General features: G+C 42.6%; 1 protein-coding gene across 2 annotated transcripts in view; it reads right to left on the bottom strand.

The window, feature by feature from the left end:
* Window positions 1–27,592, bottom strand: part of ITGBL1 (integrin subunit beta like 1) — a 233,405-nt gene extending 205,813 nt beyond the window's left edge. For both annotated transcript variants that reach the window (XM_086330521.1, XM_086330522.1), the window contains exons 1-2: window positions 27,324–27,592; window positions 26,147–26,367 (exon numbers count right to left, since the gene is read on the bottom strand). In XM_086330521.1, the coding sequence (XP_086186647.1) occupies window positions 26,147–26,367; window positions 27,324–27,424 (322 nt within the window). In that variant the 5' untranslated portion in view covers window positions 27,425–27,592. The remainder of the gene's footprint in view (window positions 1–26,146; window positions 26,368–27,323) is intronic.
* Between the last annotated feature and the right edge of the window lie 291 nt (window positions 27,593–27,883).

Raw genomic sequence — 27,883 nt, 5'->3', positions numbered from 1 at the left:
TGGCATATTTTGTCAACACACTGATTTGCAGTTCAGCCTCTTCTCTGTGCTCATTTGCGATGAATGTCTCACCTCTCTGATGCTATCATACCCCAAGGATACAAATCCCTCTCCTTCTTCCAGGCCCTGCTCAAAGGGTACTTCCCAAGTGACAATCCCAGGCAGAATTCAAGGCTTCTCACACTGTGTTTACATTATTTTAACCAGTCTTGGTTTCACTGGTTTCAGGGTTGGACTATTCATTTTTGCCTAAGAGAACCCTGTGCTTAAGTAATAGCTGCCCATTAAGAGTGTCTTAGCGCAGGTGGCTATAACACAACACCATATACCAGGAGCCTCAAATGACACTGTGATTTCTCATAGTTCTGGAGGCTGGGAAGTCCAAGATCAAGGTGCTGGGATATTTGTTTCTTAGGGAGGCTCCTCCTCCTGGCTTGCAAACTGCTGCCTTCTCACTACATTCTCGCATGGTGGAGAAGGACAAGAGCTCTGCTGTCTCTTCCTCTTCTTATAAGAGCACTAATCCTATCATGGGGGAACTTGCCATGACCTCATCTAAACCTATGTTGTTGCTGTTCAGACGCTCAGTAGTGTCTGACTCTTTGCAACACCACGGACCACGGCATGGCAGGCTCCTCTGTCCTTCACTATCTCCCGGAGTTTGCTCAAATTCATGTTCATTGAGTCCGTGGTGCCATCCAACCATCTCACCCTCCATTGTTCCCCTCTCCTGCCTGAAATCTTTCCCAGCATCAGGGTCTTTTCCCATCAGTCGGCTCTTTGCATCAGGTGGCCAAAGGATTGGAGTTTCAGCTTCAGCATCAGTCCTTTCAATGAATATTCAGGGTTGATTTCCTTTAGGATTGACTGGTTTGATCTCCTTGCAGTCCAAGGGACTTTCAAGAGTCTTCTCCAGCACCATAATTAGAAAACATCAATTCTTTGGCGCTCTGCCTTCTTTATGGTCTAACTGTCCCATTGGTACATGACTACTGGAAAAAACTGAGTCACTTCCCAAAGGTCCTGCTTCCTAATACACATCATATGAGAGGCAGGGAGGGCTTCAACATGTGATGGGGGCGGGGGGAGGACGCACAAACTTTCAGTCCATCACAAAGTTCTGTTACCCTTATTGAATGTTTCCATCGCTGCAAGTAAGCTTGAAACAAAGTCCAAGATGAAGAGCATTTTGTTTTTCACTTATTCTGAAAGCTAGCAATCCTCACACCAGGACCTTTAGTCCACCTCTCAATGGTTTCTATTTTTTCACCAGTGAGTCAGACAAACTGAAGCCATTTTATCAGCATGCATCCATACTCAGGCGTCCTTTGATGTCAGCGACCTCATCTCTGGCAGTATATTTAGGCTTTTTCCTCTGGCGCAAGAGAGAATACAAGTTTACTAACTCTCTTCCTTCAGAAGGGATCTTACCAAATGTTACTCTAACATTATTTACCTTCACACTTTGCAGACAAGAATCATTCTGTCATTAGATTTGATGGCGTTGACTTGCATTTATAAAGAATTATTCTGCAAACTCTCATTCAACCATGACACTTCATTTAAATGTGATCCAATTTTTGTCAATCCCTGCAATAGGTCATCTTCCATTGTCTCATTTAAGCTTCATAAGAGAGATGATTCTCACTCTTCCAATGAAATAGACTCAGAAGAAGTGAAATAACCTGTTAGGTGTCACACAGCCAAATCAAGACAGACAAGATTCTATCTGGCCAATATTTTTAACCCTGAATTCCATACATATTCATCTATATTATCTGGTTTTTCAAAGCACAGATGGGAAACCAAAATATATTGCCGTGTTAAGTTGCTTCAATCATGTCCAACTCTCTGTGAGCCTGTGGCCTGTAGCCCACCAGGCTCCTCTATCCACGGGATTCTCCAGGCAAGAATAGCGAAGTGGGTTACCATGCCCTATTCCAGGGGATCTTCCCGACCCAGGGATTGAACCCGCATCTCTTATGTCTCCTGCATTGGCAGGCAGGTTCTTGACTTCTAGTGCCACCTATTTGTACTCCCTATATGCCATGTGCAAACAGATGAGGGGTTCCATAAAAATTTAATGGGTAGGAGTTGTGGAGGGGGGGTGCAGAAACTATCTTGCAAAGCTGTATATAGTTTATGTCTCAAAAGAAGCAGAATTTTATCCATACTTTGGAATATGATTTTTGCTTGTTGAATGTCTCTAACCTCATTGATTACCCTCTCAAAATCCTGTAAGGCAGATTAATAGTTATTGCTGTTGTCAGAATACAACAGTGCTATTCTCACAAAGTTGAACTGAGAATCCCATGAATAATATATAGGATACCTAGCACAGTGCCTGGGCACACAGTTTATGCTGAGTGAGTAGTACTCTCTATCAAGCTGTCCTATTCTTCAGGTCACAGACAAGAAAGTTATTGGACAGGTTTAGCAGCGTTCACATCCTGACACAGCTCACACAAGGCAGAGTTAAGAGTCAGCTCAAGAATGCCGCTGCTGCTGCTGCTAAGTCGCTTCAGTCGTGTCCGACTCTGTGAGACCCCATAGACGGCAGCCCACCAGGCTCTGCCGTCCCTGGGATTCTCCAGGCAAGAACACTGGAGTGGATTGCCATTGCCTTCTCCATTGTGTGAAAGTTAAAAGTGAAAGTGAAAAGTGAAAGTGAAGTCGCTCAGTCGTGTCCGACTCGTAGCGACCCCATGGACTGCAGCCTACCAGGCTCCTCCATCCATGGGATTTTCTAGGCAAGAGTACTGGAGTGGCTTGCCATTGCCTTCTCCACAGCTCAAGAATACCAGCCTGTGACCTGGAATCTCCTCCCATGTCCATTCCTAAAGCCATCCCTCCCAGTTCTACAACCAGTGGGGGGAAAACAAAGCAGCCATATGTCCTTTACTTATTTAAAAGTAAAGGAATGAACTCTGAAATGTCACTCTTTTAAGTCAAGATATAGAATCAATTAAATGTATATGTCAAGCTAAAAACAGACCCTGATGATGAAAAGATTGAAGACAAGAGGAAAAGGGGTCGGCAGAGGTTGAGAGGTTAGATAGCATCATTGACTCAATGGACATGCATCTGAGCAAACTCTGGGAGATAGTGAGGGACAAGGAAGCCTGCTGTGCTACAGTCCTTGGGGTTGCAAAGAGTCAGACATGACTGAGTGACTAAACAACAACAACATAAAAACTACCTTTAAAAAGAAAATAAAGGGTGAGCAGATTGTTCTGAAAAGACCACGTCTTCCAACTAGACAAGCCACTGTGCATGTGTCTACAGCCTTATACTCCCCCGAATGCCAGTCCAAGGGCTGGTTCCTTGGGTTGAGAGGCAAGACTTGCTTCATCTAAACATCTTTTGGGAAACACAGACATCAGTATCTCCACTTACTGGGGCCCCAATTTCCTCCTCTGTGACCCCTCTCCCATCACAGTGAAGATCCCCTTGGTCTCCTCCTTTGAATCCCAAGATTTCTTTCATTACCACCTCCTAGGCGCCAACCTTTCTGCATGGCTCTATGCTCCTCTCCCTCTGTGCCAACCACACACCGAACACACACCTGGTTAACCTTTCACCTGTCTTCCTCGGCACCGGGTGAGGGAGGGAGGTTAAACCTTCTTTCTGACACTGAATGATCAGCAACAAAATAAAATTCACAAGCTGAGACTGGATATATGTCTATGAGCTCCCTGTATTCCTTTTCTTGAAAAGTAACTGAAACTCTTACTTTAGGCCAGCACTTTGCCAATATATCTGAGCTTGACAATTACCCAGGGCACTGATTAAAGACACACACCTAGAAAATGCATTTCCCTAGAAGACGGCCTTAGGAAGCCAATGACAGAAAACATCACAGCTAATTCTGCAGATGGTGACTGCAGCCATGAAATTAAAAGATGCTTGCTCCTTGGAAGAAAAGCTATGACCAACCTAGACAACATATTAAAAAACAGAGACATTACTTGGCAAGCAAAAGTCCATCTAAGTCAAAGCTATGGTTTTTCCAGTAGTCTTGAATGGATGTGAGAGTTGGACCATAAAGAAAGTTGAGAGCTGAAGAACTGATGCTTTTGAACTGTGGTTTTGGAGAAGACTCTTGAGAGTCCCTTGGACTGCAAGGAGATCCAACCAGTCCATCCTAAAGGAAATCAGTCCTGAATATTCATTGGAAGGACTGATGCTGAAGCTAAATCTCCAATACTTTGGCCACCTGATGCAAAGAACACTGGAAAAGACCCTGATGCTGAGAAAGATTAAAGGGAGGAGGAGAAGGCAATGACAGAGGATGAGATTGTCAGATAGCATCACCAACTTGATGGACATGAGTTTGAGCAAGCTCTGAGAGCTGGTGATGGACAGGGAAGCCTGGCATGCTGCAGTCCATAGGATCTCAGAGTCAACTAAGCAACTGAACTGAACTGAATTCTTATGGTCACCAAGCTGACAAAACACAACCAAAGTAATTTAACTATACATCAAATATATTTATTTTAAAAATAATGTTTTTCTGCCATCACAATTAAAAATGCCAATTTTATCCATATTTTCACTGCTAAACTTTCAATAATAACAACCATATTTTTAGAATCGTCCTAATTTTCTTTGCTCAGTGATATTGGTGTAAACCAACACATGCATGCATGCCAAGTCATTTCAGTCAAGTCCAACTCTTTGGGACCCTGTGGATCATAGCCCACCAGGCTCCTCTGTCCATGGGACTCTCCAGGCAAGAATACTGGACTGGGTTGCTATTCCCACATCCAGGGAATCTTCCTGACCCAGGGGTTGAATCCAAGTCCCTTGTGTCTCCTGCATTGGCAGGTGGGTTCTTTACCACTAGCGCCACCTGGGAAGTTTCAAACCTGCAATAGAGGCCTTCTGTTTTAACCAGAGCATTGGTAATGTGACAGGTTAGGGATTATCTTAGGTGACGGTACAAGGACATGTTGTTATCAACAGGCTCCCTGTAATTTCCTGTGCTCCTCTTACGTCTCCCAGCAACCTCCCTGACATGGCTCGAAATTAGCACGAGCAATTTGACAGGATCATAACACCTGCCTTACAGCTATAACCACACATTTCTCTTGTGAAATTTAATGCGCTTGAGTAATATGCTAAATCTGATTTGTTCTCATCTACGGAAGATATACAAACAAAAAAATAAGACAGGTCATCAAAATCACTGGAAAAACCTAGAAGCCATAAAACAAACTCGAGGTTTATGAAGAAATATAATAAAGAAAATTTTATTATAAAGTATTGACCCTAAGAGTGTGTTTTAGTAGTTCTTTACATATTTTTAGATTTTGTTTTACCAGTTGGTTGATGCAATTTAGAAAACATTTTTTAAAAAGGTGACACTTGAAAGGCACAGTATAGTCATATTTTTGTGTAAAACTAACCTAAGTAAAGTGAACAATGCTGGCTGTGTGTTTACTGCCCTCAGAGTGCTAAACATGCATTGACTGAATAAATGAATAGTAATGTAGCCACTGAGAATAGCAGTGGCATGAATGATTAAAATTATCATTATTTTACAATATTAAACATGACACTTGAATAGCTTATGAAGTTTTAAAGCTGCAAGGGGTCTAGACTTCTAAAATATGAACCCCATGTTGCAGATTTATATTATTTACCATTTCCTCCGATTCCTCAAATAGCCTTCATATCCCCAGCCACCTCATCTCCTGTTGTTTCTCCAGTAGCTCATCTTTTTGTCTTTATTGCAGTCATATTTTCTCCCTCTGACTCTCTTCTTTTAAAGAGACTTACATAAAAGAAAAACATATTGCATATGTTGATCTATACAGTTTCCATTTCTAGTTCTCTTCATTCTTCAAGTGGACACAGGTTTCCATCTGGTACTGAAGACTGTGAAGGTAAAATCATTTCTCTTGTCCACTGGATGACACGCTATGAAGACTGGTATCTTAAGCTGCCACTGGCTACCATGTGAAGCTTGGAGATGGGGCTGTCCCTGGGGTCCACAACCCACATTTAGATCCTAGTACAATCCCTTGAGCAAGAAATTGAGCTGCACCTGAAGACAGATTCCATCCTGGACCAGTGGCTCTCAAATTTTACTATGTTATCAGGACAACATGATGACCTTGTTTAAGCAGATGGCCAAGCCCCACAGTGAGAGCTTTTGAGCAGGTAAATCTGGGGAGGGGCCTCAGAATCTGCATTTCTAACAAGTTCCCAGTTGAACCACACTTTGAGAACCATTTCCTAAATATTTCAATTAAGTAGGCCAGCAAACTTTTTTTTTCCTTAAGCATATTTGAGTTGTGTTTTCTATTATTTGGACCCAAGAAAACTGTTCCATCTGATAAACCAATGAGTATCTGAATGACAGGCTTCCCAGGTAGTGCTAGTGGTAAAGAACCCACCTGTCAATTCAGGTGACGCAGGAGACCAGGGTTTGATCCCTGGGTCGGGAAGATCCTCTACAGAAGGGAATAGAAACCCACTCCAGTATTCTTGCCTGGAGATTTCTATGCACAGAAGAACCTGGCGGGCTACAATCCATGGGATCCCAAAGAGTCAGACACAACAGTACATCTGAAAGACATCCCCTTCACTCCATACAAGCCTGAATTATTCCATCTTATTTAAGTATTCATACACTGAAAAATATATGAAGGGAAGTCATGAAGAAATTATTATACAGAACAACACCGATTTCATAGTATATTCAGGGTTTATTCCTACATCATACTGTGCTAAAATTAAATTTCATCACATCTTATAATCAAATATTGGAGGTACACTCAAAAATTATTTAATACTTAGATTTCTTTTTCTTATAATAGGAAGTTCATGATATTTTCATGTGGAATATTATTTTTGATTAATTTAAATGGAAATTATGTGTATATAAGGAATATAATGAAAAAGAAAGATCTTATTTTACTTTGAATATAGTAAAAATAACAAGATTTGTAACTAGCATTTGTTTAACATACAACCTATCATTTTATTTCTCATTCATCTTTCACAATCCTAATGAAATGGTAACCTGTATTTAAAGAGTATAAACACAAATCAAAATACACGTTTCAATAACTAGAAGCTTCTCTGGATGCAATATTGTAGAGAAAATGAGTTGAGCTCAAGAGTATAACTGTTCAGTCTTCTGGCTCCTAACACAATCCATCAGATAATAAACTGGCAATCCAGAAAAACATCTAATTCTGCTTCATTGACTACACTAAAGCCTTTGACTGTATGGATCATAACAAACTGTGGAAAATTCTTAAAGAGATGGGAATACCAAACCACCTTACCTGCCTCCTGAGAAACCTGTATGCAGGTCAAGAAGCAACAGAACCAGACATGGAACAATGGACTGGTTCAAAATTGGGAAAGGAGTAAGTCAAGTCTGTATACTGTCACCTTGCTTATTTAACTTTTATTCAGAGAACATCATGAGAAATGCCGGGCTGGACGAAGCACCAGCTGGAATCAAGATTGGCAGGAGAAATATCAATAGCCTCAGATACAGAGATGACACCACCCTTATGGCAGAAACTGAAGAGGAACTAAAGAGCCTCTTGATGAAGGTGAAAGAGGAAAGTGAAAAAGCTGGCTTAAAACTCAATATTCAAAAAACGAAGATCATGGCATTTGGTCATGTCACTTCATGGCAAAGAGATGGGGAAACAATGGAAACAGTGACAGATTTTATTTTCTTGGGCTTCAAAATCGCTGCAGCCATGAAATTAAAAGACACTTGCTCCTTGGAAGAAAAGCTATGACAAACCTAGACAACACATTAAAAAGCAGAGACATTACTTTGCCAACAAAGGTCCATCTAGTCAAACCTACGGTTTTTACAGTAGTCATGTATGGAGGTGAGGGTTGGACCATAAAGAAGTTGAGTGCCGAAGAACTGACGCTTTTGAACTATGGTGTTGAGAAGACTCTTAAGAGTCCCTTGGATGGCAAGGAGATCAAACCAGTCAATCAAAGGAAATCAGTCCTAAGTATTCATTGGAAGGACTGATGCTGAAGCTGAAGCTCCAATACTTTGGCCACCTGATGCGAAGAACTGACTCATTGGAAAAGACCCTGATGCTGGGAAAAATTGAAGGCAGGAGGAGAAGGGGACGACAGAGGACAAGATGGTTGGAAGACATCACTGACTCAATGGACATGAGTTTGAGCAAACTCCAGGAGATAGTGAAGGACAGGGAAACCTGGCGTGCTGCAGTCCATGGGGTCACAAACAGTTGGACACGACCGAGGGACTGAAAAAAAACACCGCCAACTAACCACATAGTTCTCCATAAGTAGCTGGTAACTGAACCAATAAATGGCATAGTGATTACACACATACGACACAATGATCTGTATCTCTAAATTTTATATCTGTATAAGTCTTTAAATATGAAAAGTGAGTGAAGTCACTCAGTCGTGTCTGACTCTTTGTGACCCCATGGACTACAGCCTGCCAGGCTCCTCCATCCATGGGATTTTCCAGGCAAGAATACTGGAGTGGGTTGCCATTGCCTTCTCCTTTTTAAATATGAAAAAGTGGTCCATTTTCAGTTTCAGCTTTTAATGTTGGTGACTAATTTATACCAACTAACTTATTAGAAATACTAATTACACACATTTTTGTCAAAAATATTTATACTCATACTGACTTCCAATAAAACTGTAAGTATTTTGCATTTCAGAATCAATCAAACTTCATGGAGAAATTAGTCCCTAAAGGACCTACAGTTCTTCACTAGAAACAAGAAATACATTCTGCATTAAATTACTGAGCTACATGCGTAACAGTGGTGCCAATGACTTTACAATGGTTCACTGGCCAGCCACTGGGGGCACTGACCTCTCACACAATTTACAACTGTTTACACTCTTCTTCCTCTTAAACAAATTGAGCTCCATTGTTTAAAATCTGAAGAACAGAAATCTGGATAATACCAAACACACAGACTTATTACAATGCTTTTTAGAAGTTCTCAGGACATAAAAGAAAGTCCCAAAATAGCTCATCCAAAAACCAAACACATCATGCTACATAAAATACTCTTCTAAGGCAGAACAGGTATGAAAATTAAAGACAGTAATTTAATTTAAAAGTAGATAAATGGCTTACTGAACACGTGCATGGAAACAGCCAGCCACTGAGCCTATTTGCTTATGTGGTGACATGGGTCAATAGTTTGGTTTTCATTAAATTGCTGTATTTTACGGCGTTAGGGGGCTTCCCTGGTGGCTCAGTGGTAAAGAATTCACCTGCAATGCAGGAGATGAGGGTTTAATCCCTAGGATGGGAAGGTCCCCTGGAGAAGGAAATGGCACCCCACTCCACTACTCTTGCTTGGGAAATCTTATGGACAGAGGAGCCTGGCGGGCTACAGTCCAGGGGTCACAAGGTTCAGACGTGACTTAGTGACTAAACCACCACCACCACCACCACCATGGCCTTTGGAGCATGCATTTATACAAAGATCAGCTGGAAGATGCCATAAAACAACAGATTTTATATATTTAAGTACAGTGGAAAGGAACTCTTCCCCTCTGACACACAGAAAAATTATGTTTACAATTAAGGAATTCCTTTTTACGAAAATGATATGAATCCCTTCTTGACTATTAGTTTCTAGACACATTTTTGCTTTTCCTTAAAAATTTTCTCATCCCTTCATAAAAATCCTCAAGATGCCATTATAATCTTCGATGTAATCAACTTAACACGGTTACACTTCAAAAGGAAACATAATGACCCCCAAATTAGATCTAAATATCAGATTGTCACAATCGCATCAATCCATTAATTCCGCTGAGGAACCACTGTATTCAAATATTTATGTTAAATCCTATGGCTGAGAAAATAATTGCCCTCAGCTCCTCAACTCCCACCTACCTACCCACCTCGAAGAAAGAGGAGAGCGACCTCTCTAGACATTCTTGTGGAGATATTTAACAAATGCTTGTGAAAGTTAATTTCACTGAGGCTCAGAGAAGTTAAGTGACTTTCACAAGGACACACAGTGAACAACAATATTGGAGAAAGAACAAGGAGCTTGCTTTGTTTTTTTAATTCCAATTCCCAGGCATTTTCTAGAGCAGTCTGCCTCTGCATTTCCATCCTGTCCAAACATTCTCACTCAGCTCTCCTAAAGGGCAGATTATTAAATTCAATGAAGGCTTTATTGGGATTCCCAGGTGGCGCAGTGGTAAAGAATCCTCTTACCAACGCAGGAGACTCAGGAGACTCGGGTTCAATCCTTGGGTCAGGAAGATCCCCTGAAAAAGGAAATGGCAACCCATTCCAGTATTCTTGCCTGGGAAATCCCATGAACAGAGGAGCCTGGCGGGCAAAGAGTCAGACATGACTGAGCACGCGTGTATATGCACGCACAGAAAGGCTTTATGAATAACAAATCAGTGTGCTATCCCTCAAAAGCCTTAAAATTCTTCATCTAGCATTTAAGCATGGAGAAGGCAACGGCATCCCACTCCAGTACTCTTGCCTAGAAAATCCCATGGATGGAGGAGCTTGGTAAGCTGCAGTCGATGGGGTCGCTAAGAGTCTGACACAACTGAGCTACTTCACTTTCACTTTTCACTTTCATGGATTGGAGAAGGCAATGGCAACCCACTCCAGTGTTCTTGCCTGGAGAATCCCAGGGACGGGGGAGCCTGGTGGGCTGCCATCTATGGGGTTGCACAGAGTCGGACATGACTGAAGCGACTTAGCAGCAGCAGCATTTAAGCAGGGCTGTCTGAGATAGAAGCATTCAGAAACGTTACATGCCAGGCAGATTGATGAGTGATAGATGTAGCATGTCCCCAGAACCCGCATATCAAGATGCAAAGGTTGACATGCCCACCTTCAGGGCACAAAGGTAACGCTCATGATGACCTAATCAAAATTGTTCAGTTTTCTCTGCACACTTTTCTTCTTTCCTGGTGCACTGCCGTCAATTCACATCTCTTTGTTCTAAAAAACGCCATACATACATTTTTAAGCACATGTATTTGAACTTCTGGATTTTATATTATAAACACTTTAATTTTATAAGAGCAAAAATAATATCTAAGTTGATTTAGTCATACTATCCAAAATGGGTAATACACAAAATAATACTAGTTCACGTCCATGAAAATAAGAAATATGTATTCAACTCTCCTACCTATGTTTTCTTTTGATTTTATGGAAAAGGAAAACCAAAGGTTGTGAAAGAGTTTCCCCTATTGCTGACTCCAGTGAATCCTTATTTAGTGCTAAATGCAATCACTCTAAGAATTTCAGTTACAGCTGAGAGAAAAGCTCTTTGTTGGTATGAGTAATTTAGCCTCAGTGATTTCTGTTACCTGGACTTCTTTTGATGCTAATGAATGAGGTGTTCTTTCTCCTGCCCAATATTTGAGCTATTATGTGCACTATCTCTGACATACGACAGAAAGGAGAGGCACAATCTGCTTCTCCACAAAAAAGGAAAAAAATCAAGATATATTTTCAATGGAAAAATGAGGCTCCTGAATAATGAGGTTCTCATTTCAAGACTCCAAACTCATGAAAATATTTCCCCTAAATATTATAACATAAAGAAGGATGAGTGCCCAAGAATTGATATTTTTGAACTGTGGTGCTGGAGAAGACTTGAGAGTCCCTTGGACAGCAAGGATATCCAACCAGTCCATCCTAAAGGAAGTCAACCCTGACTATTCATTGGAAGGACTGATGCTGAAGCTGAAGCTCCAATACTTTGGCCACTTGTTGGAAATAACTGACTCATTAGAAAAGACCCCGATGCTGTGAAAGACTGAAGGCGGGAGGAGAAGGGGATGACAGAGAATGAGATGGTTGGATGGCATCACCGACTCGATGGACATGAGTTTGAGCAAGCTCTGGAAGTTGGTAATGGACAGGGAGGCCTGGAGTGCTGTAGTTCATGGGGTTGCAAAGAGTTGGACAAGACTCAGCAACTGAACAATTTCCCCTAAATATGTTGTCTCAGGACAACTTTAATATGCTTGAAGAGAAGCTACCTATTGATTTGGGGGACGTATTTCTTCTTGGGTTACTCAGTATGATAGATAGAGAATTTTATATATATATAAATGTTATATATATATATATATATATGCTGCTGCTAAGTCGCTTCAGTCGTGTCCAATTCTGTGCAACCCCATAGACGGCAGCCCACCAGGCTCCCCCGTCCCTGGGATTCTCCAGGCAAGAACACTGGAGTGGGTTGCCATTTCCTTCTCCAATGCGTGAGAGTGAAAAGTGAAAGTGAAGTTGCTCAGTTGTGTCCAACTCTTAGCGACCCCATGGACCGCAGCCTACCAGGCTCCTCCATCCATGGGATTTTCCAGGCAAGAGTACTGGAGTGGGGTGCCATTGCCTTCTCCGATATATATACATATATATATATATAACTTTTTGACTGTGCAGTGTTGCATGTGGGATGTTAGCTCCTCAGTCAGGGGTTGAACCTGTACCCCCTGCATTGGAAGCACAGAGTCTTAACCACTGGACCACCAGGGAAGTCCCTGAAGAATAATTTTGACCACCTCTTTCAAGTTATAGAAGAAGTGAATGAATTCATTGTTGTTCAGTCTTTCATTCATATCTGACTCTGCGACCCCGTGGACTGTAGCAAGCCAGGCTTCCCTGTCTTTCACTATCTCCCAAAGTTTGCTCAAATTCATGTCCATTGAGCCAGTGGTGCCATCCAACCATCTCACCCTCTGTCACCCCCTTCTCCTCCTATCCTCAGTCTTCCCCAGCATTAGGGTATTTTTAAATGGGTCAGCTCTTCACATCAAGTGGCCAAAGTATTTGAGCTTCAGCATCAGTCCTTCCAATGAATATTCAGGGTTGATCTCCTTTAGGATGGACTGGTTTGATCTCCTTGCAGTCCAAGGGACTCTGAAGAGTCTTCTCCAGCACCACAATTCAAAAGCATCAATTTTTCAGCACTCAGCCTTCTTTATCGTCCAACTCTCATATCTGCACATGACTACTGGAAAAAACCATAGCTTTGACTATACGGACTTTTGTCAGCAAAGTGAATGAATTCATACGTATGAAAATATTTTCCATCAAAGCATGCTCAAAAGTAAGTAGATATTTTTCTATTATTCTTTTGTATTACTAACACAACACTAATTTTAGGGCTCAAATCTATTCAAACTGAAGTTGCTCAGTCATGTCTGACTCTTTGCAATCCCATGGACTGTAGCCTACCAGGCTACTCAGTCCATGGAATTTTCCAGGCAAGAGTACTGGAGTGGGTTACCATTTCCTTCTCCAGGGGATCTTCCCAACCCAGGGATTGAACCTGGGTCGCCTGCACTGCAGGCAGATGCTTTACCATCTGAGCCACCAGGGAAGCCCAAGGAAGGAATCTAAAGAAGTCTATCCAGTACACAGCTAACAAATCAATTATTTGCTTTCTTTCTCAAAAAAATATTTTCTTAGTTTCTTAAAAATGTCCTTTCTTTCTTAAAGATGAGTTATTTTCACATCAATACTGCTTTTAGAACTTATATAAATAATGGTGTTGATCAAAAAAGAAAAAAAAAAGTTTATAACTTGTCTTCTGTATTTTGGAGAAGAAAGGGTTTAATTAAATGGCCAAGTCATTTTGTTTAGAGAAATAACTAGTTTTGTCTAACTGTTGTGCACAGCAGAAAATGACAGCTTTGAAAGAGCAGTAATGACCAATTAGGAAATACATTGACCGTGCTTTTTGATTTCTTGATTTGGGCTCCTTATTCTCATTGGCTAAATCACAAATTTACATTCATGCATTGCTGTAAGAGAAGCTTCTAAGCAATACCTAACTCACTGGCCTCTTTTCAGAAAAAACTTTAGCCCGCCTTTTCCTAGGAAATATCCAGATGAAATAATAAATCAGGAAACTGGAGTGGGTCACTATTGACTTGGAACAATTTGATGTTCGAACAAGCGATCACGTACAATTAGCAGGATAGGCACTTTGGCACAGAAGCCTGTCCCACCACATAAATTAAGACTGAGGTGACACAAGGTCAGACCAGTGAGCACTCTTATCAAGGTCTTATTTTTCTTTTCCCTTTACAAAGCCATCATTCTAGCCAGCCTTAAATAAGATGATTTAGAGTAGACAGAAGAATGAGTTCTATTACCAAATAGAGTTTCTTATTTGCCAGGAAATGTGATCCTTGAAAAGACAAAGCACTCTTTTCCAAAGAAAATGAGATTTGCAACCTTCTTGCAGCTCTCAATCTTTATCAATTTAAGAGTTAATGGGAAATAGCTTGAGAATTTACCCATGTGGGGCTCTGAGAATGCCCTGGCCCATCCCCCGTGGTCCTCTCTACCCAGCAGTACTATACTCCTCCTCCTTCTCAGATGTGACTCACGACCTTGAATCCCAGATCAGGCTTGGAATCGAAATTTCCCAAAGGACAAAAGCTTCATATCTCCTGGTTCCACCCTGTTTGAAGTTTCCCTTTGCCAAGATTCTCAACACAGGAAGACACTTTTATTCACACTTCTGTTGCCTGGAGATGCCCTCTTAAGTGTCTCGGAACCCAACTCACTCTAGTGTGTACTTGCTTGTGCAAGAGCCAGAGTGCTAGAGAGCTGTGTGAGTGTATGAGTGTGAGTATGTGTGAGCAATTTTAAATCGAATGCTCTTTAAAGTCTCTATATCAAAAAACACAAAAATAACAAAAACTTCAAACAACCAGAGTGTTCACTAATAGGCAGACAGTCTAATGACGTAATACATTCATACTATAGCACATCATATACTTATGAAAATTCTTAATCATATATGTAAAAACTAGACTGTGGGCCATGATCTATTCTTAAAGAAAAAAAGCAAGAAAAATGAATGGAAACAACCTATCTATATGTGTTCATAACACATATTTATATAATCATGGGAAAAGAGGGATGTATACACCCTAAATTTAATATTAATAAGAGGCTTTAATTAACAATAAGACTGAAGGGGAGACACAGCACATACATATTTAACTTACTTGAATTTCATTCTATGTGCTGAGGCACTTAAGGTATATATGTCAATAAAAGGAGGTGGTGAGTGAGTGCAACTCACTCAGTCGTGTCCGAGTCTTTGTGACTCCATGGACTTTACAGTTCATAGCCTTTCCCTTCTCCAGAGGATCTTCCCAACCCAGGGATCGAACCCAGTCTCCCACATTGCAGGTGGATTCTTTACCAGCTGAGCCACAGGGGAAGCCCAAGAATACTGGAGTGGGTAGTCTACCCCTTCTCCAGTGGATTTTCCCGACCCAGGAATTGAACTGGGCCTCCTGCATTGCAGGTGGATTCTTTATCGACTGAGCTATAACGGAAGCCCAAAGGAGGTGCAATAATATATAAATATACACACACAACATGAAATATCTGCTATAAAAAGGAATGAAATAATGCCATTTGCAGCAACGTGAATGGACCTAGAGATTATCCTATGGAGTGAAGTAAGTCAGACAGAGAAAGACAAATATTACATCTCACTTACATGCGCAAACTAAAAATAACACAAACAAATTTATTTACAAGACAGAAATAGATCCACAGACATAGAAAACAAAGTTATGGTTACCAAAGGAGAAAGATAAAACAGGAGTATAGGATTAACAGATACAGACTACTATATATCAAATAAAGAGCAAGGTCCTACTGTACGAAACAGGGAGGTATATTCAATAACTTAGATTAACCTACCATGGAAAAGAACAGAAAAAAAAACATACACTCACACATGCGCGTGCGCACACACACACATTGACATCTGAACGCCACTGTGCTGCACGCCTGAAATGAACACAATGTCGTAAATTAACTACACTTCAATTTTAAAGACAGACTTCTGGAACTCCACATGCATTCTAGGCAGAAAGAAAGGTAGAAAGCTCAAACAAATTCCTCCTACAAGATAGCTCCCTTTCAGTCCCCCACCACACCTCCAACTGTTTCTTCTGTCTCCTAATCCAGTTGTCTTCTCCTGAAGTTCGAGCCTGTGCTCAGTCATGTCTGGCTCTGTGACCCCTGTAGTCCGCCAGGCTCCTCTGTCCATGGGATTTCCCAGGCAGGAATACTGGAGAGGGTTGCCATTTCCTCCTCCAGGGGATCTTCCCAACCCAGGGACTAAACCCACATCTCCTGTGTCTCCTGTTACAGGTAAGATTCTTTACTGTTGAGCCATCCAGGAAGCCCAGTCCAGTTAGACATAAAAGTTGATTTATCTCATTTTACTTATTTCCTTTTTTCTCCCTGCTGAGGTATGATTAGAAAATTCAGATGAACTAACCAGGAAATCAAATTTCTGTAATAGTAGAATTTATTGTTACAGGCAAAACCAGACAAGAAAATATTATTGCCTTGAGGATAGAGAAAATTTATGATTTGGTTTATAGTTTTAGGACTGCGATCTGTAAGAAGAATCCTCAGTGATTTTGCATCTAACCCTGGATTCAAAGCTTCAGCATGGAACAGGGGGCCTTAAGGAATTTTCAGATTCTCCATAAAATGTATGCAGAATAAAAATATGTTAGTGACAAAAGCAGTACTATTTTTCACTTAAAGAGTAGGAAAGGGAGTCATTTTTCATTCCTGTCTATGAACAAAGTTTTAGTATTAGAATTAGAGAACTTCTTTACCAAATATGGGGCTTCTCTGGTGGCTCCATCAATAAAGAATCTGCCTGCAATGCAGGAGACCCAGGTTCAGTCCCTGGGTTGGGAAGATCCTATGGAGGAGAGAATGGCAACCCACTTCAGTACTCTTGCCTGGAGAATCCCATGGCCAGATGAGCCTGGTGGGCTACAGCCCATGAGGTCAAAAAGAGTCAGACACTACTGAGCAACTTTCATTCATTCATTCTTACCAAATACGAATCGTAGTTCAAATGTGACTTCAGCAGCCTAATTGACTGAACAGTGAAAAAGACAACCAAATTAGGAGCCAACCAAGTAACTTCCCACTGTCTTCATGAGATGTTTTGAAGAGGCAATCACCCAAAGTATTCCCCAATAAGCTGTTGGTTTGTAGTAGGTTTACAAATGTGATAACAACCCAAGGTGCCTTTTCTATCAGAAGTATTAGCATTGCAAAGATTTGAAAATGGAATGGACTCCCCTCTGCAGACAGCAGTCTTTCGGAAAGAAGGGTTACCTGGGTGTGTCTTTGTGGTACATGTAGATTTACACACATACCTAAACACACATAGGTAAATGCAATTGTGCGTATACTCATATATTAATACCCACATACATGCCGTAAACACATATACATGCAAACATATGTCTGAAGACATATTTATGTATTCAGATGTATATAACATATGTGTATAAATTTAAGGTAGCAAATACATATTTGCATACACATATATATGCTTTACGGAGAAGGCAATGGCACCCCACTCCAGTACTCTTTCCTGGAAAATCCCATGGACAGAGGAGCCTGGTGGGCTGTAGTCCATGGGGTCGAGAAGAGTCATACACGACTGCTCGACTTCAATTTCACTTTTCACTTTCACGCATTGGAGAAGGAAATGGCAACCCACTCCAGTGTTCTTGCCTGGAGAATCCCAGGGACGGGGGAGCCTGGTGGGCTGCCGTCTATGGGGTCGCACAGAGTCGGACACGACTGAAGTGACTTAGCAGCAGCAGCAGCAGCATATATGCTTTAACTGGCAACCAGAATATATATGCATAAAGAGAACTTCCCCAGGCCTTGGTATTTATATTATTTATAAGTACATATACATGATAACAGAGAAGGCAATGGCAGCCAACTCCAGTACTCTTGCCTGGAAAATCCCATGGACAGAGGAGTCTGGAGGGCTGCAGTCCATGCGGTCGCTGAGGATCAGACACAACTGAGGGACTTCACTTTCACTTTTCATCTTCATGCATTGGAGAAGGAAATGGCAACCTACTCCAGTGTTCTTGCCTGGAGAATCCCAGGGACGGGGGAGCCTGGTGGGCTGCCATCTATGGGGTCGCACAGAGTCGGACACGACTGAAGCGACTTAGAGCAGTAGCATACATGATAAAGCAAGATTTGAAAAAAGTGAATATATATATAACATTAATACCTAAAGACATCAACTCTTAGAATAGACACCAAGACTTCAAAGACTGTGGATGACCAAGAAACAAGATAATAGAAATAATAGCTGAACTCCTTGCCCCAAATGAGCAGAATTTGGAAATGAAGTAAACATGATGAATAGTGAGAGAAAGAAAAGTTTGGAGAGCAGGGAGAGGACTCAAGTACAGGACTGGAAATCAGAGAGTTTCAAGAACTAGAATGATTACTATTCAGTCTTAAGTTGGTTTACATTCCTGTGATTAAACAAGCCCACCCCTGATGTCTCTAGGACCTGTACTAATGTTTCACTAAATCAGCTGACCTTTGAACTACACAGGTTTGAACTGCACAATGCCACTTACAATGTGGATGTGTTACAATAAACATGTACCCCAGTACTCCATGATCCAAGGTAGGTTGAATCTTTGGATACAGAACTGCAGCTAAGGGAGGTGTGGGGGGGGCAAGGTGGAAAACAGAAGACCACTAAGAAAGAAAAACTGAAGAGTGATTCCACAAAATAGGTTTGGAGACAGTTAATTCAAAGAAAAATGCAACCTAATTCCAAAGACACATGTACCCCAGTGTTCATCACAGCGTTCTTTACAGTAGCCAGGACATGAACGCAACTTAAACGTCCGTCAGCAGAGGAGTGGATAAAGATGTAATGCAAATATACAATGGAATATTATTCAGCCATAAAAGGAACAAAATTGGGTCATTTGTAGAGATGTGGACAAATCTAGAATCTGTCATACACAATGAATAGGTCAGAAACAGAAAAAGAGAGACTGTATATTAATGCATGTATGTGGAATCTAGGAAAATGGTCCTGATGAACCTATCTTCAGGGCAGAGACAGAGACGCAGGCATAGGGAATGGACCTGTGAACATGGGGTGGAGGCATGTGAGATGAGGGAGATGAATTGAGAAAGTAGCACGGACATGTATACACTACCACATGTTAGACAGATAGCTAGTAGGAAGCAGCTGTATAACAGAGAGCTCAACTCGGCGCTCTGTGATGGCCTGGAGGGGTGAGATGGGAGGATGGAAGGGAGGTCCAAGAGGGAGGGGATATATGCACACCATAGCTACTTCACAGTGCTGTACAGAAGAAACATTGTAAAACAACTATACTCCAGTTTTGAAAAAAATTTTAAGTAAAATGCAACTGTGAGGAGCAAGTAGGTCCAACAGTTCTAGGACAGACTATAAGGATTCAGAAAATCCAGCTCTCATGAATAATCATACACAGTTCTCATACTACTTAACAGTGTAGATATCAGAAATAGCTGCCAGAAAAAAAATTACCAATACTTCCACATTAGGGGTATTTCCATGTATTTTAAGTATTTTCATACCATGTGTGTTTAAATCAATGCTTATAAGGATGTTTCATAGTCTGAATAAATTAAATCTATTAATCTTTTTTGGGCTCCAAAATCACTGCAAATGGTGATTGCAGCCACGAAATTAAAAGATGCTTGCTCCTTGGAAAGAAAGTTATGACCAACCTAGATAGCATATTAAAAAACAGGAACCTTACTTTGCCAACAAAGGTCCATCTAGTCAAGGCTGTGGTTTTTCCGGTAGTCATGTATGGATGTGAGAGTTGGTCTATAAAGAAAGCTGAGCGTCAAAGAATTGATGCTTTTGAACTGTGGTGTTGGAGAAGACTTTTGAGAGTCCCTTGGACTGCAAGGAGAACCAACCAGTCCATCCTAAAGGAAATCAGTCCTGGGTGTTCATTGGAGGGACTGATGTTGAAGCTGAAACTCCAATACTTTGGCCACCTGATGCAAAGAGCTGACTCATTTGAAAAGACCCTGATGCTGGGAAAGATCAAGGGCAGGAGGAGAAGGGGACGACAGAGGATGAGATCACCGGATGCCATCACCGACTCAATGGTCATAAGTTTGAGTAAACTCCAGGAGTTGGTGATGGACAGGGAGGCCTGGAGTGCTGCAGTCCACGGGGTCACAAAGAGTTGGACATGACTGAGCGACTGAACTGAATAAATTAATCTTTAAATTATATAGATATTAAATGTATTTATACATAAAAATTATTCTGAATAATATCCTGAAGAATGTCAAGTTCTTTATATCCATAAAGATGTTCCAGAAAAAGAAACTAACTTTCAGAGAAATCAAATGACTGTCTCAGGGATGAATGACAGAAACAAGTTAACTCCAGTTAACAATTCAGACAAGATTCCTATCTAAGCCCAGAAGTGCCATAAAGTCCAGACTCATTCTATAAGCGATCATTCTTCATTTCACAGCAATTCCAGATAAAAATAAGAGTTTTTAATTTAGCAGGGCCTTCTCACCATTGATGAGTTTTCTGATTCTTTCTCCTGACTTTCTTCCATCAGTTCTATCACCATCTTACTCATCCCTGAGTACTGAAGCATATGATTCTATCTTCCAGCAGTCTTTAAAATGCCTCATAATTCTATCCTTATTCGCTTCCCCGGGAACTAGTATTTAAACATGATCTAACCTGAGTTCCTCCCCATCAAGTGTCAATCCCAACCTGCCGGGCCCCCAGGCACCATATTATTTCCATGAATCACTGACCATCAATTATGTTCAAACTCCCATGTTCAAACTGCTTCATGGTTCCTATATACTGTTTAACTGAGCACAGGCTTCACATTCAGCGTGCTTCCCTTGTGGCTCAGCTGGTAAAGAATCTGCCTGCAGTTCTTCTGCAGGAGACCTGGGTTCGATCCCTGGGTTGGGAAGATCCCCTGGAGAAGGGAAGGGCTACCCACTCCAGCATTCTGGCCTGGAGAATTCCATGGATTGTGTAGTCCATGGGGTCGAGAAAGAGTTAGACACGACTGAGCGACTTTCAGTTTTCACTTTCACCTTCAGGTTCAGAGCTCTCTGCCAGATGAGAGCTGCAGCTCTCAACATATCTCCCACTAGGCTTCCCACAGCCCTAACTTCCAGTGAAGCCAGCCCCAGAACCCTTCACTCTTCTCCAAACACACCCACATGTTTTTCTGCCTCTAAACCATTTCTTCCACTTTTCTTCACTCAGAATTCCAACTGTCCACCCTTTGGAATAAAAACCTCCTTACACTAAAAGACTTATGTCAAACGCTACAATTTTTCCAGAATTTACATCACAATATTTAATTCCTACCTTAATGGAACCCTCATAGAAATACATAGAAATTATATTCTTCTTTGCCTTATAGGCATTTGGTATTTCTCTGAACCTCCCTACTCAGCGGGAACCAGTCATGTATTCCTCATCTTTTGTAGCACCTGTATTTTTTTTATTTTATTTTATTTTTAAACTTTACAATATTGTATTAGTTTTGCCAAATACCGAAATGAATCTGCCACAGGTATACCTGTGTTCCCCATCCTGAACCCTCCTCCCACCTCCCTCCTCATACCATCCCTCTGGGTCGTCCCAGTGCACCAGCCCCAAGCATCCAGTATTGTGCATCGAACCTGGACTGGCGACTCATTTCTTACATGATATTATACATGTTTCAATGCCATTCTCCCAAATCTCCCCACCCTCTCCCTCTCCCACAGAGTCCATAAGACTGATCTATACATCAGTGTCTCTTTTGCTGTCTCGTACACAGGGTTATTGTTACCATCTTTCTAAATTCCATATATATGTGTTAGTATACTGTATTGGTGTTTTTCTTTCTGGCTTACTTCACTCTGTATAATAGGTTCCAGTTTCATCCATCTCATTAGAACTGATTCAAATGTATTCTTTTTAATGGCTGAGTAATACTCCATTGTGTATATGTACCACAGCTTTCTTATCCATTCATCTGCTGATGGACATCTAGGTTGCTTCCATGTCCTGGCTATTATAAACAGTGCTGCGATGAACATTGGGGTACACGTGTCTCTTTCCCTTCTGGTTTCCTCAGTGTGTATGCCCAGCAGTGGGATTACTGGAGTTAACTGACCTTCATTTTATTATTTTTTAACTTTTCCTTTTATATGGGAATACAGTTGATGAAAATGTCGAATTAGTTCCAGGTATACAGCAAAGTGATTCAGTTATACATATGCATGTGTTTACAACATCTTACGGGGCTTCCCTGGTGGCTCAGTGGTAAAGAATCCGCCCACCGACGCAGGAGACACAGGTTTAATCCCTGGGTCAGAAAGATCCTCTGGAGGATGAAATGGCAACCCACTCCAGTATTTTTGCCTGGGAAATCCCAGGGACAGAGGAGCCTGGTGAACTACAGTCCATGGGGTTGCAAAGAGTCAGACATGACTAAGCAACTACACCACATCTTTAATAGCACAACATCTTTAACAGTAAACAGAGAGTCTAGCAAATATACAGCACTTAGAGTGTGCAAGTGTGAGTGCTTAGTCACTCAGTCGTGTCCAACTCTTTGCAGCCCTTTGGATTGTAACCCTCTAGGCTCCTCTGCCCATGTGATTCATGGGTTTGATCCCTGGATCTTCTTGACCCGGGGATCAAACCCAAGTCTCCTTCATCTCCCACACTGCAGGCATATTCTGTACCCACTGAGCCATCAGGGAAGGCCATATAGCACTTTATGTATGTGTGTGTGTGTGTATGTGTGTGTGTGTTAGTTGCTCAGTCGTGTCTGACTCTTTGTGACCCCATGGACTGTATGTAGCTTGCCAAGTTCCTCTGTCCATGGAATTCTCCAGGCAAGAACACTGGAGTGGGTTGCCATTCCCTTCTCCAATAGCACTTTATAGAACTGGCTACAGTGGATTCAATTAGCTTTTCCAAGTTCCTAAAACTGAAACTCTTTTAAGTGATGTATTTCAAAAAGTGATTGGAAAAATGTTTAAGAAACCAATACTTTAAGTGTAATCACAGGTACCCAGGGGGTTATTCAGGATATCCTGAATTCCAAACCAAATATTTGTTTTTATAGAATCAAACATTTGACTGTTCTTAAAGAAATATTTCACTAAAATGAGTTTCCTCCTCATTAGACCATCACATCCACATGAATAATCGCTGGGTCAGATCTTTATGCTATAGAATTTGGAGGAAGATCCATGTGCCAGGAGCCAGTGGAGACTGGGAGAGAGAGACCACTTGTGATCGTGTGTAAACGTCATCACTTTCAACCAGCTCATCTAAAGTAAGTATGTCTCCTATGAGTCACGGTGTAAGAATCCCAGTGGACTTAACTTGAAAAGAGCACAGTGTATCTCCTACAGCTGCTCTCCCGTTGAGCCAAAATTGCTGTCCTGGCTTGACCTTTTGAACTTTGGATCAATAACAGGTCCCCCCCACCCCCAAGACATTAATGAAACTAAATTGCTTTCACAGTATCAACTGACTAACAAACACAAAGCCAGGCTCTTTATCTGTCTATCTCTTTCTATCCATTCATCCTAGCTCACCTTTTGCGCATCCCAAAATAATGTTATATAGACATATACAAGCATATTCATCTGTACTGAGTACTGACTTTATGCAAAACACTATTCTAAGTCTCCTGCATCTGTTAAACCTCACAAAAATCCCATAAGATAGCTACTTTATTATTCCCATTTTACAGAAGAAGAAATCAAGGCTCAGGAATGTTAAGTAACTGCCCAAGTTCAGACAGATGTTAAGTGTAGGATTCAAATCCTGGAAAACTTCTCCCAGAGCCCACAGTCTTAACCACTCTATGATACCCTGCCAGAGCAGAACTGTGTTTTCTTCACAGAGGTGGGGAAAGTCTCTGGAAGTTACTCTATTTTTGAAAATCATCTATAGGAGCTCATCACAGAGACCAAGGCCCAGAAGCACATAAAACATAAAAGACAACCTGCTGTTTCTATCTTGAGTGAGTGCTCAGTTGTGTTCGACTCTTTGCAACCCCATGGACTGTAGCCCAGGAGGCTCCTCTGTCCATGAGATTTCCCAGGCAAGAATACCGGAGTGGGTTGCCATTTCCTTCTCCAGGGGATCTTCCTGACCCAGGGATCGAACCTATGTCCCCTGTGTCTCCTGTATTGCAGGCAGATTCTTTTTACTGCTGAGCCACTGGGGAAGCCCATGTTTCTATCTTACTGGCCATAATATAGGAATTATTTCTTGCAGACAGAATGGAGTAGCTAAACTTGAAGCACAGAATAAGCGGGCAAGCTGGCAAGATAACCAGATAGACTGTGTGTAAGGCTGTCCTCACTGACCTGGCAAATGTAGCCAGTGCATTTGCAGGCGCAGATTCTACACCAGGCCCAGCGAGCCGGCATCAATGGGCAACAGTCAGAAAGATGAGGACTGGAAACAAACGCAGTTCTTTCATTCGGTCTTAAATATAGAGAAGCAGGAATGTACACACGAGCAAACAAAACCATGCATGACTCAGGGCTGCATTTTGCACCAGGATGGAAGGAATGTAGTGACAAAGATGTCAGGATGAAACAAAAAGTCATTTTCCATGGGAGATAATCAGAGTACATATACATACCACAGCTACCCTTTAACTAACAGAAAGGAAACCGATCAGCTTCTTTAAAGGGGGAGTTCAAGCTACTGGTAACCAGAACTAGCTTACTGGCTAAAAAACTGCATTCTGCTTCTGATGTTTCCAATCCAAGAACAATGCAAAATGCCCTGAAAAATGTGTCCAGAACTCACGATATTGAGGAGGCCTTGCCAGAGGCAATCAAAGCCAGAGAAGCCAGGTAACAGTTGAATTTGGAGAGAAATATTAGACAATACTTAGCTTTCATTCCAAAGGGCTGCCCTTAATAGCGCTGAAGCATGTGGGACTGACAAGCTAAAATAAGTTGTGGCATTCAATACTTTTAAAGGTTGAACCGCAGCCTCCAAGGCTACACAAACACACAGGAGCACCTGTGGCCCTCCAAATTACTTATATGACTTTTTTTTTTCATTGTCAAACAGCCCACATATTACGTACCCTCCCTGTGCTTCTAGGCCCAAATGCCACAGGAGAAAAAAAAAAACATTTTTCTATAAACTCATGCTTGATCTCTCTGTTAGTGTTGGACTCTTATTCTCAGTACACTGTGGGTAAAATAAGTGGATTTTTTTTTTTTTCCTACGAGTCTGCCAAACACTGGTGGGAACGCACTGTGTGTATTCCCACAAAAGTGCACTGAGGATGCACTTTTACTGACCGAGGGCCTGGATCATTCACAATGACCTGATTGAGGTTCTTGGCTCCAAGCAAACGGTGCTGTTATGAGAAACTGGTTATAGACGTGAGGGGTGTTCTCTTCGAAGAAATAGCTTGACCCCTTCCAGTATGAGAACCCAAATCACTCCTTTAAAATGTGCAAAGGAAATGAATTTATTTTCACTCCACCCTTACAAAACACCAAGCTGCATTGAAGCCAAAAAACGGGAGCAGCAAAAACAATACAAAAGCCATCGCTCCCAAGAAAACAGGGGCCTGCTCGTGTTGGTGTACGGTTTTCTGATATAGGCCACTACGTGTCAACTACATGCTACCTACGAGAGGGCAAATCCACATTCAAAAACACAGTGGGCTTCCCTGGAATTTAGGAAAATCACATTCTCCTGTACTTCCTTGGTAAAGAAAGAAAACACGGGTCAGAAACTAACGCCACACTGTCGATCAGCTACCCTTCAATTAAGAAATAAAACAAATAGGGGCTTCCACTCTGCAAATATTATAATTAACATGCGTGATCAGGGTGGAGGGGCTTCCACTCTGCAAATATGATGATTAACATGCGTGATCAGGGTGGAGAGCCCAGCGAAATAACTCCATTTACGGGGAAGTGGGGAGGATTGGTCTGTAATGAGGAAGCAACAGTAGAAGCTGAGATTTATAATCGAGCGAGGGAACCTTAGCAAATATTATTTCCACTGAAGTCTGGGCCCTAGGGCAGAGGTCGGGGTTAAGAGACGTGATTCCAGAACCCACTGGCGGAAGGCAGGGCCCTCCCCCCCTCCCCCGCTCCCCGTGGTGGCTTCTAGGATGCTGATGGGATGGTCCCCAGCCTCCGCTTCCCCCAGGGGGCCGAAGCCCCCTGGGGAGCGCGTGCGGAGGGCCCGGCGCCGCACCCCCTTACCTGCACAGGTGCTGCCGTCGTAGGTCTCGCACACCCACTCGTGGCACTCGCACAGGGGCCCGAAGTACACGCCGGGCTCGCTCACGTGACAGATGCACACCCCGCAATCGCAGCGGCCGCGGCCGTGGCACAGAGCGCCCCCTGGGGGCTGCCCGGGCGCGCGGCACCTGCGCTCCGACTCAGCCCGGGACAGCCTGCACGCGGCGGCGCCCGGGCCGCTCCTGCAGGGGCGACAGACCACAGCGGGGGCCACGATCACGTCCAGGCACTGCTCCTTCTGCTCCGAGCACCCGCCCCCAACCCGCCCCGCCGCCGCGGCATCCCAGGGTCCACCCAGATCCCGAACTGGAGACCGAATGCCAACCCCCTGGGGATCGTTAGCCTGGGCACCCCCTCCTCCCCCGTTTCTCCGAGAACCAAGCTGATGCTATCCACTGGTCATCACCGGAGAAATGACCACAGATGTCTAAGTGGTGACCTGCCCCACCGAAGAAGAGGACCGTCTTCCAGGTGAACTGGAGGATCCGGGCCTGCCCCTTGGAGGTCCGCCACTGAACCTTACACAGTGCATTTAGATTAAATGCAAATTAATCCAAAGTCTGACTCTTGGCTGACTTTTCAGTTCTCTTTCAAAAGTCCTGTTGCTAGCTGATGGTCAGGAGCAGTTGTTTTATGAAAAAGGAGAGATGATTATATAGAAAGAACCATACAGGTTATGATAACAGAAGACATAAGGCTTTTTCAAGTTGCAAGAAGCGATACTTATAAACTATACTTTCAAAGCATACAAGTTTAGTTATCGCGATGTGCCTCCAATCCTCTTTGAAAATGTCATGCAAAATGTTAATGCGAGCCCCACGCAATAGCTCTGCCTTCTACGTGGTGAGAGCACAAAGGTACACCTGGCATGGCAGAAAATTCCTCCTGATACGTATTGGAGTAGGAGGAAATGATAAATGTATTCAATGATTGTATTTTTCCCAAGGAAGGGCAAATGAACAGGGGTAAGGTAATACACAGTGTAGATGGAAGAAGAATCATCGGAACAGGTTGAAAAACAGTTGATGTGGCGTCCAACTTCCTAACTGCCCTTGGCTTGGGGCAGCCATCCCGGAGCTTTGAGTCCCGCACGCAAGGCAGGGCAGGTCTGTCTTCAAGAAAAACAAACCAGACTTACCTCAGAGACGGCGAAAAGCTCTGTGGAACAGCTGACAGCCCCCCCGGCAGGAGAAGGGAGGACACCAGCAGCAAGACGCTCGCCAAGCCTGCGGGACGCATGCTGAGTTTCCAGGCTGCAGAAGCAAGGAGCGTGGCTGCGAGGTGGGGCTCCCGGGGGCGGGGGGGCGGGGAGACCGAGGGGAGAGACGTGCCCCCAGCAGACGGCCGGGCAGAGGGACCCGCAAACACCCAGGCGTGCAGGACCCGGGCTCTACCCGGAGCTGCGAGGGCGTGGACGAGCTGCCTGCGAGAGTTTGGGCGGCAGCACTCTGGGCGGGGTGCTGGTACCAAACCCCTCAAGTGGAGAGTCTAGGCAGGGAAGTAATTAGAAACAGTTGTACAAGCAGATGGTTTATTTTGACATAAAAAAAAAAAAAGAAAGAAAGAAAAATGTCCTGTTCAAAGATTTGAGAGAATCGTTCCTTTCTTCAAGTACAGGCCCCAGAAATATTTGACAAGAGGCTATTTGGGCTGGCTGACATTAAAGGGACAGATAAGATAATCCCCAGAGATGAGGAG

This window comes from Bos grunniens, chromosome 12 (genome assembly GCF_055505025.1).
Source record: "Bos grunniens cultivar Pamir isolate PY7600 chromosome 12, Bosgru_T2T1.0, whole genome shotgun sequence".
In the NCBI taxonomy this organism is placed as follows: Eukaryota; Metazoa; Chordata; class Mammalia; order Artiodactyla; family Bovidae; genus Bos; species Bos grunniens.
The sequence above is the reverse complement of the archived record's forward strand: the minus strand, read 5'-3'. Positions and strand labels throughout refer to the sequence as shown.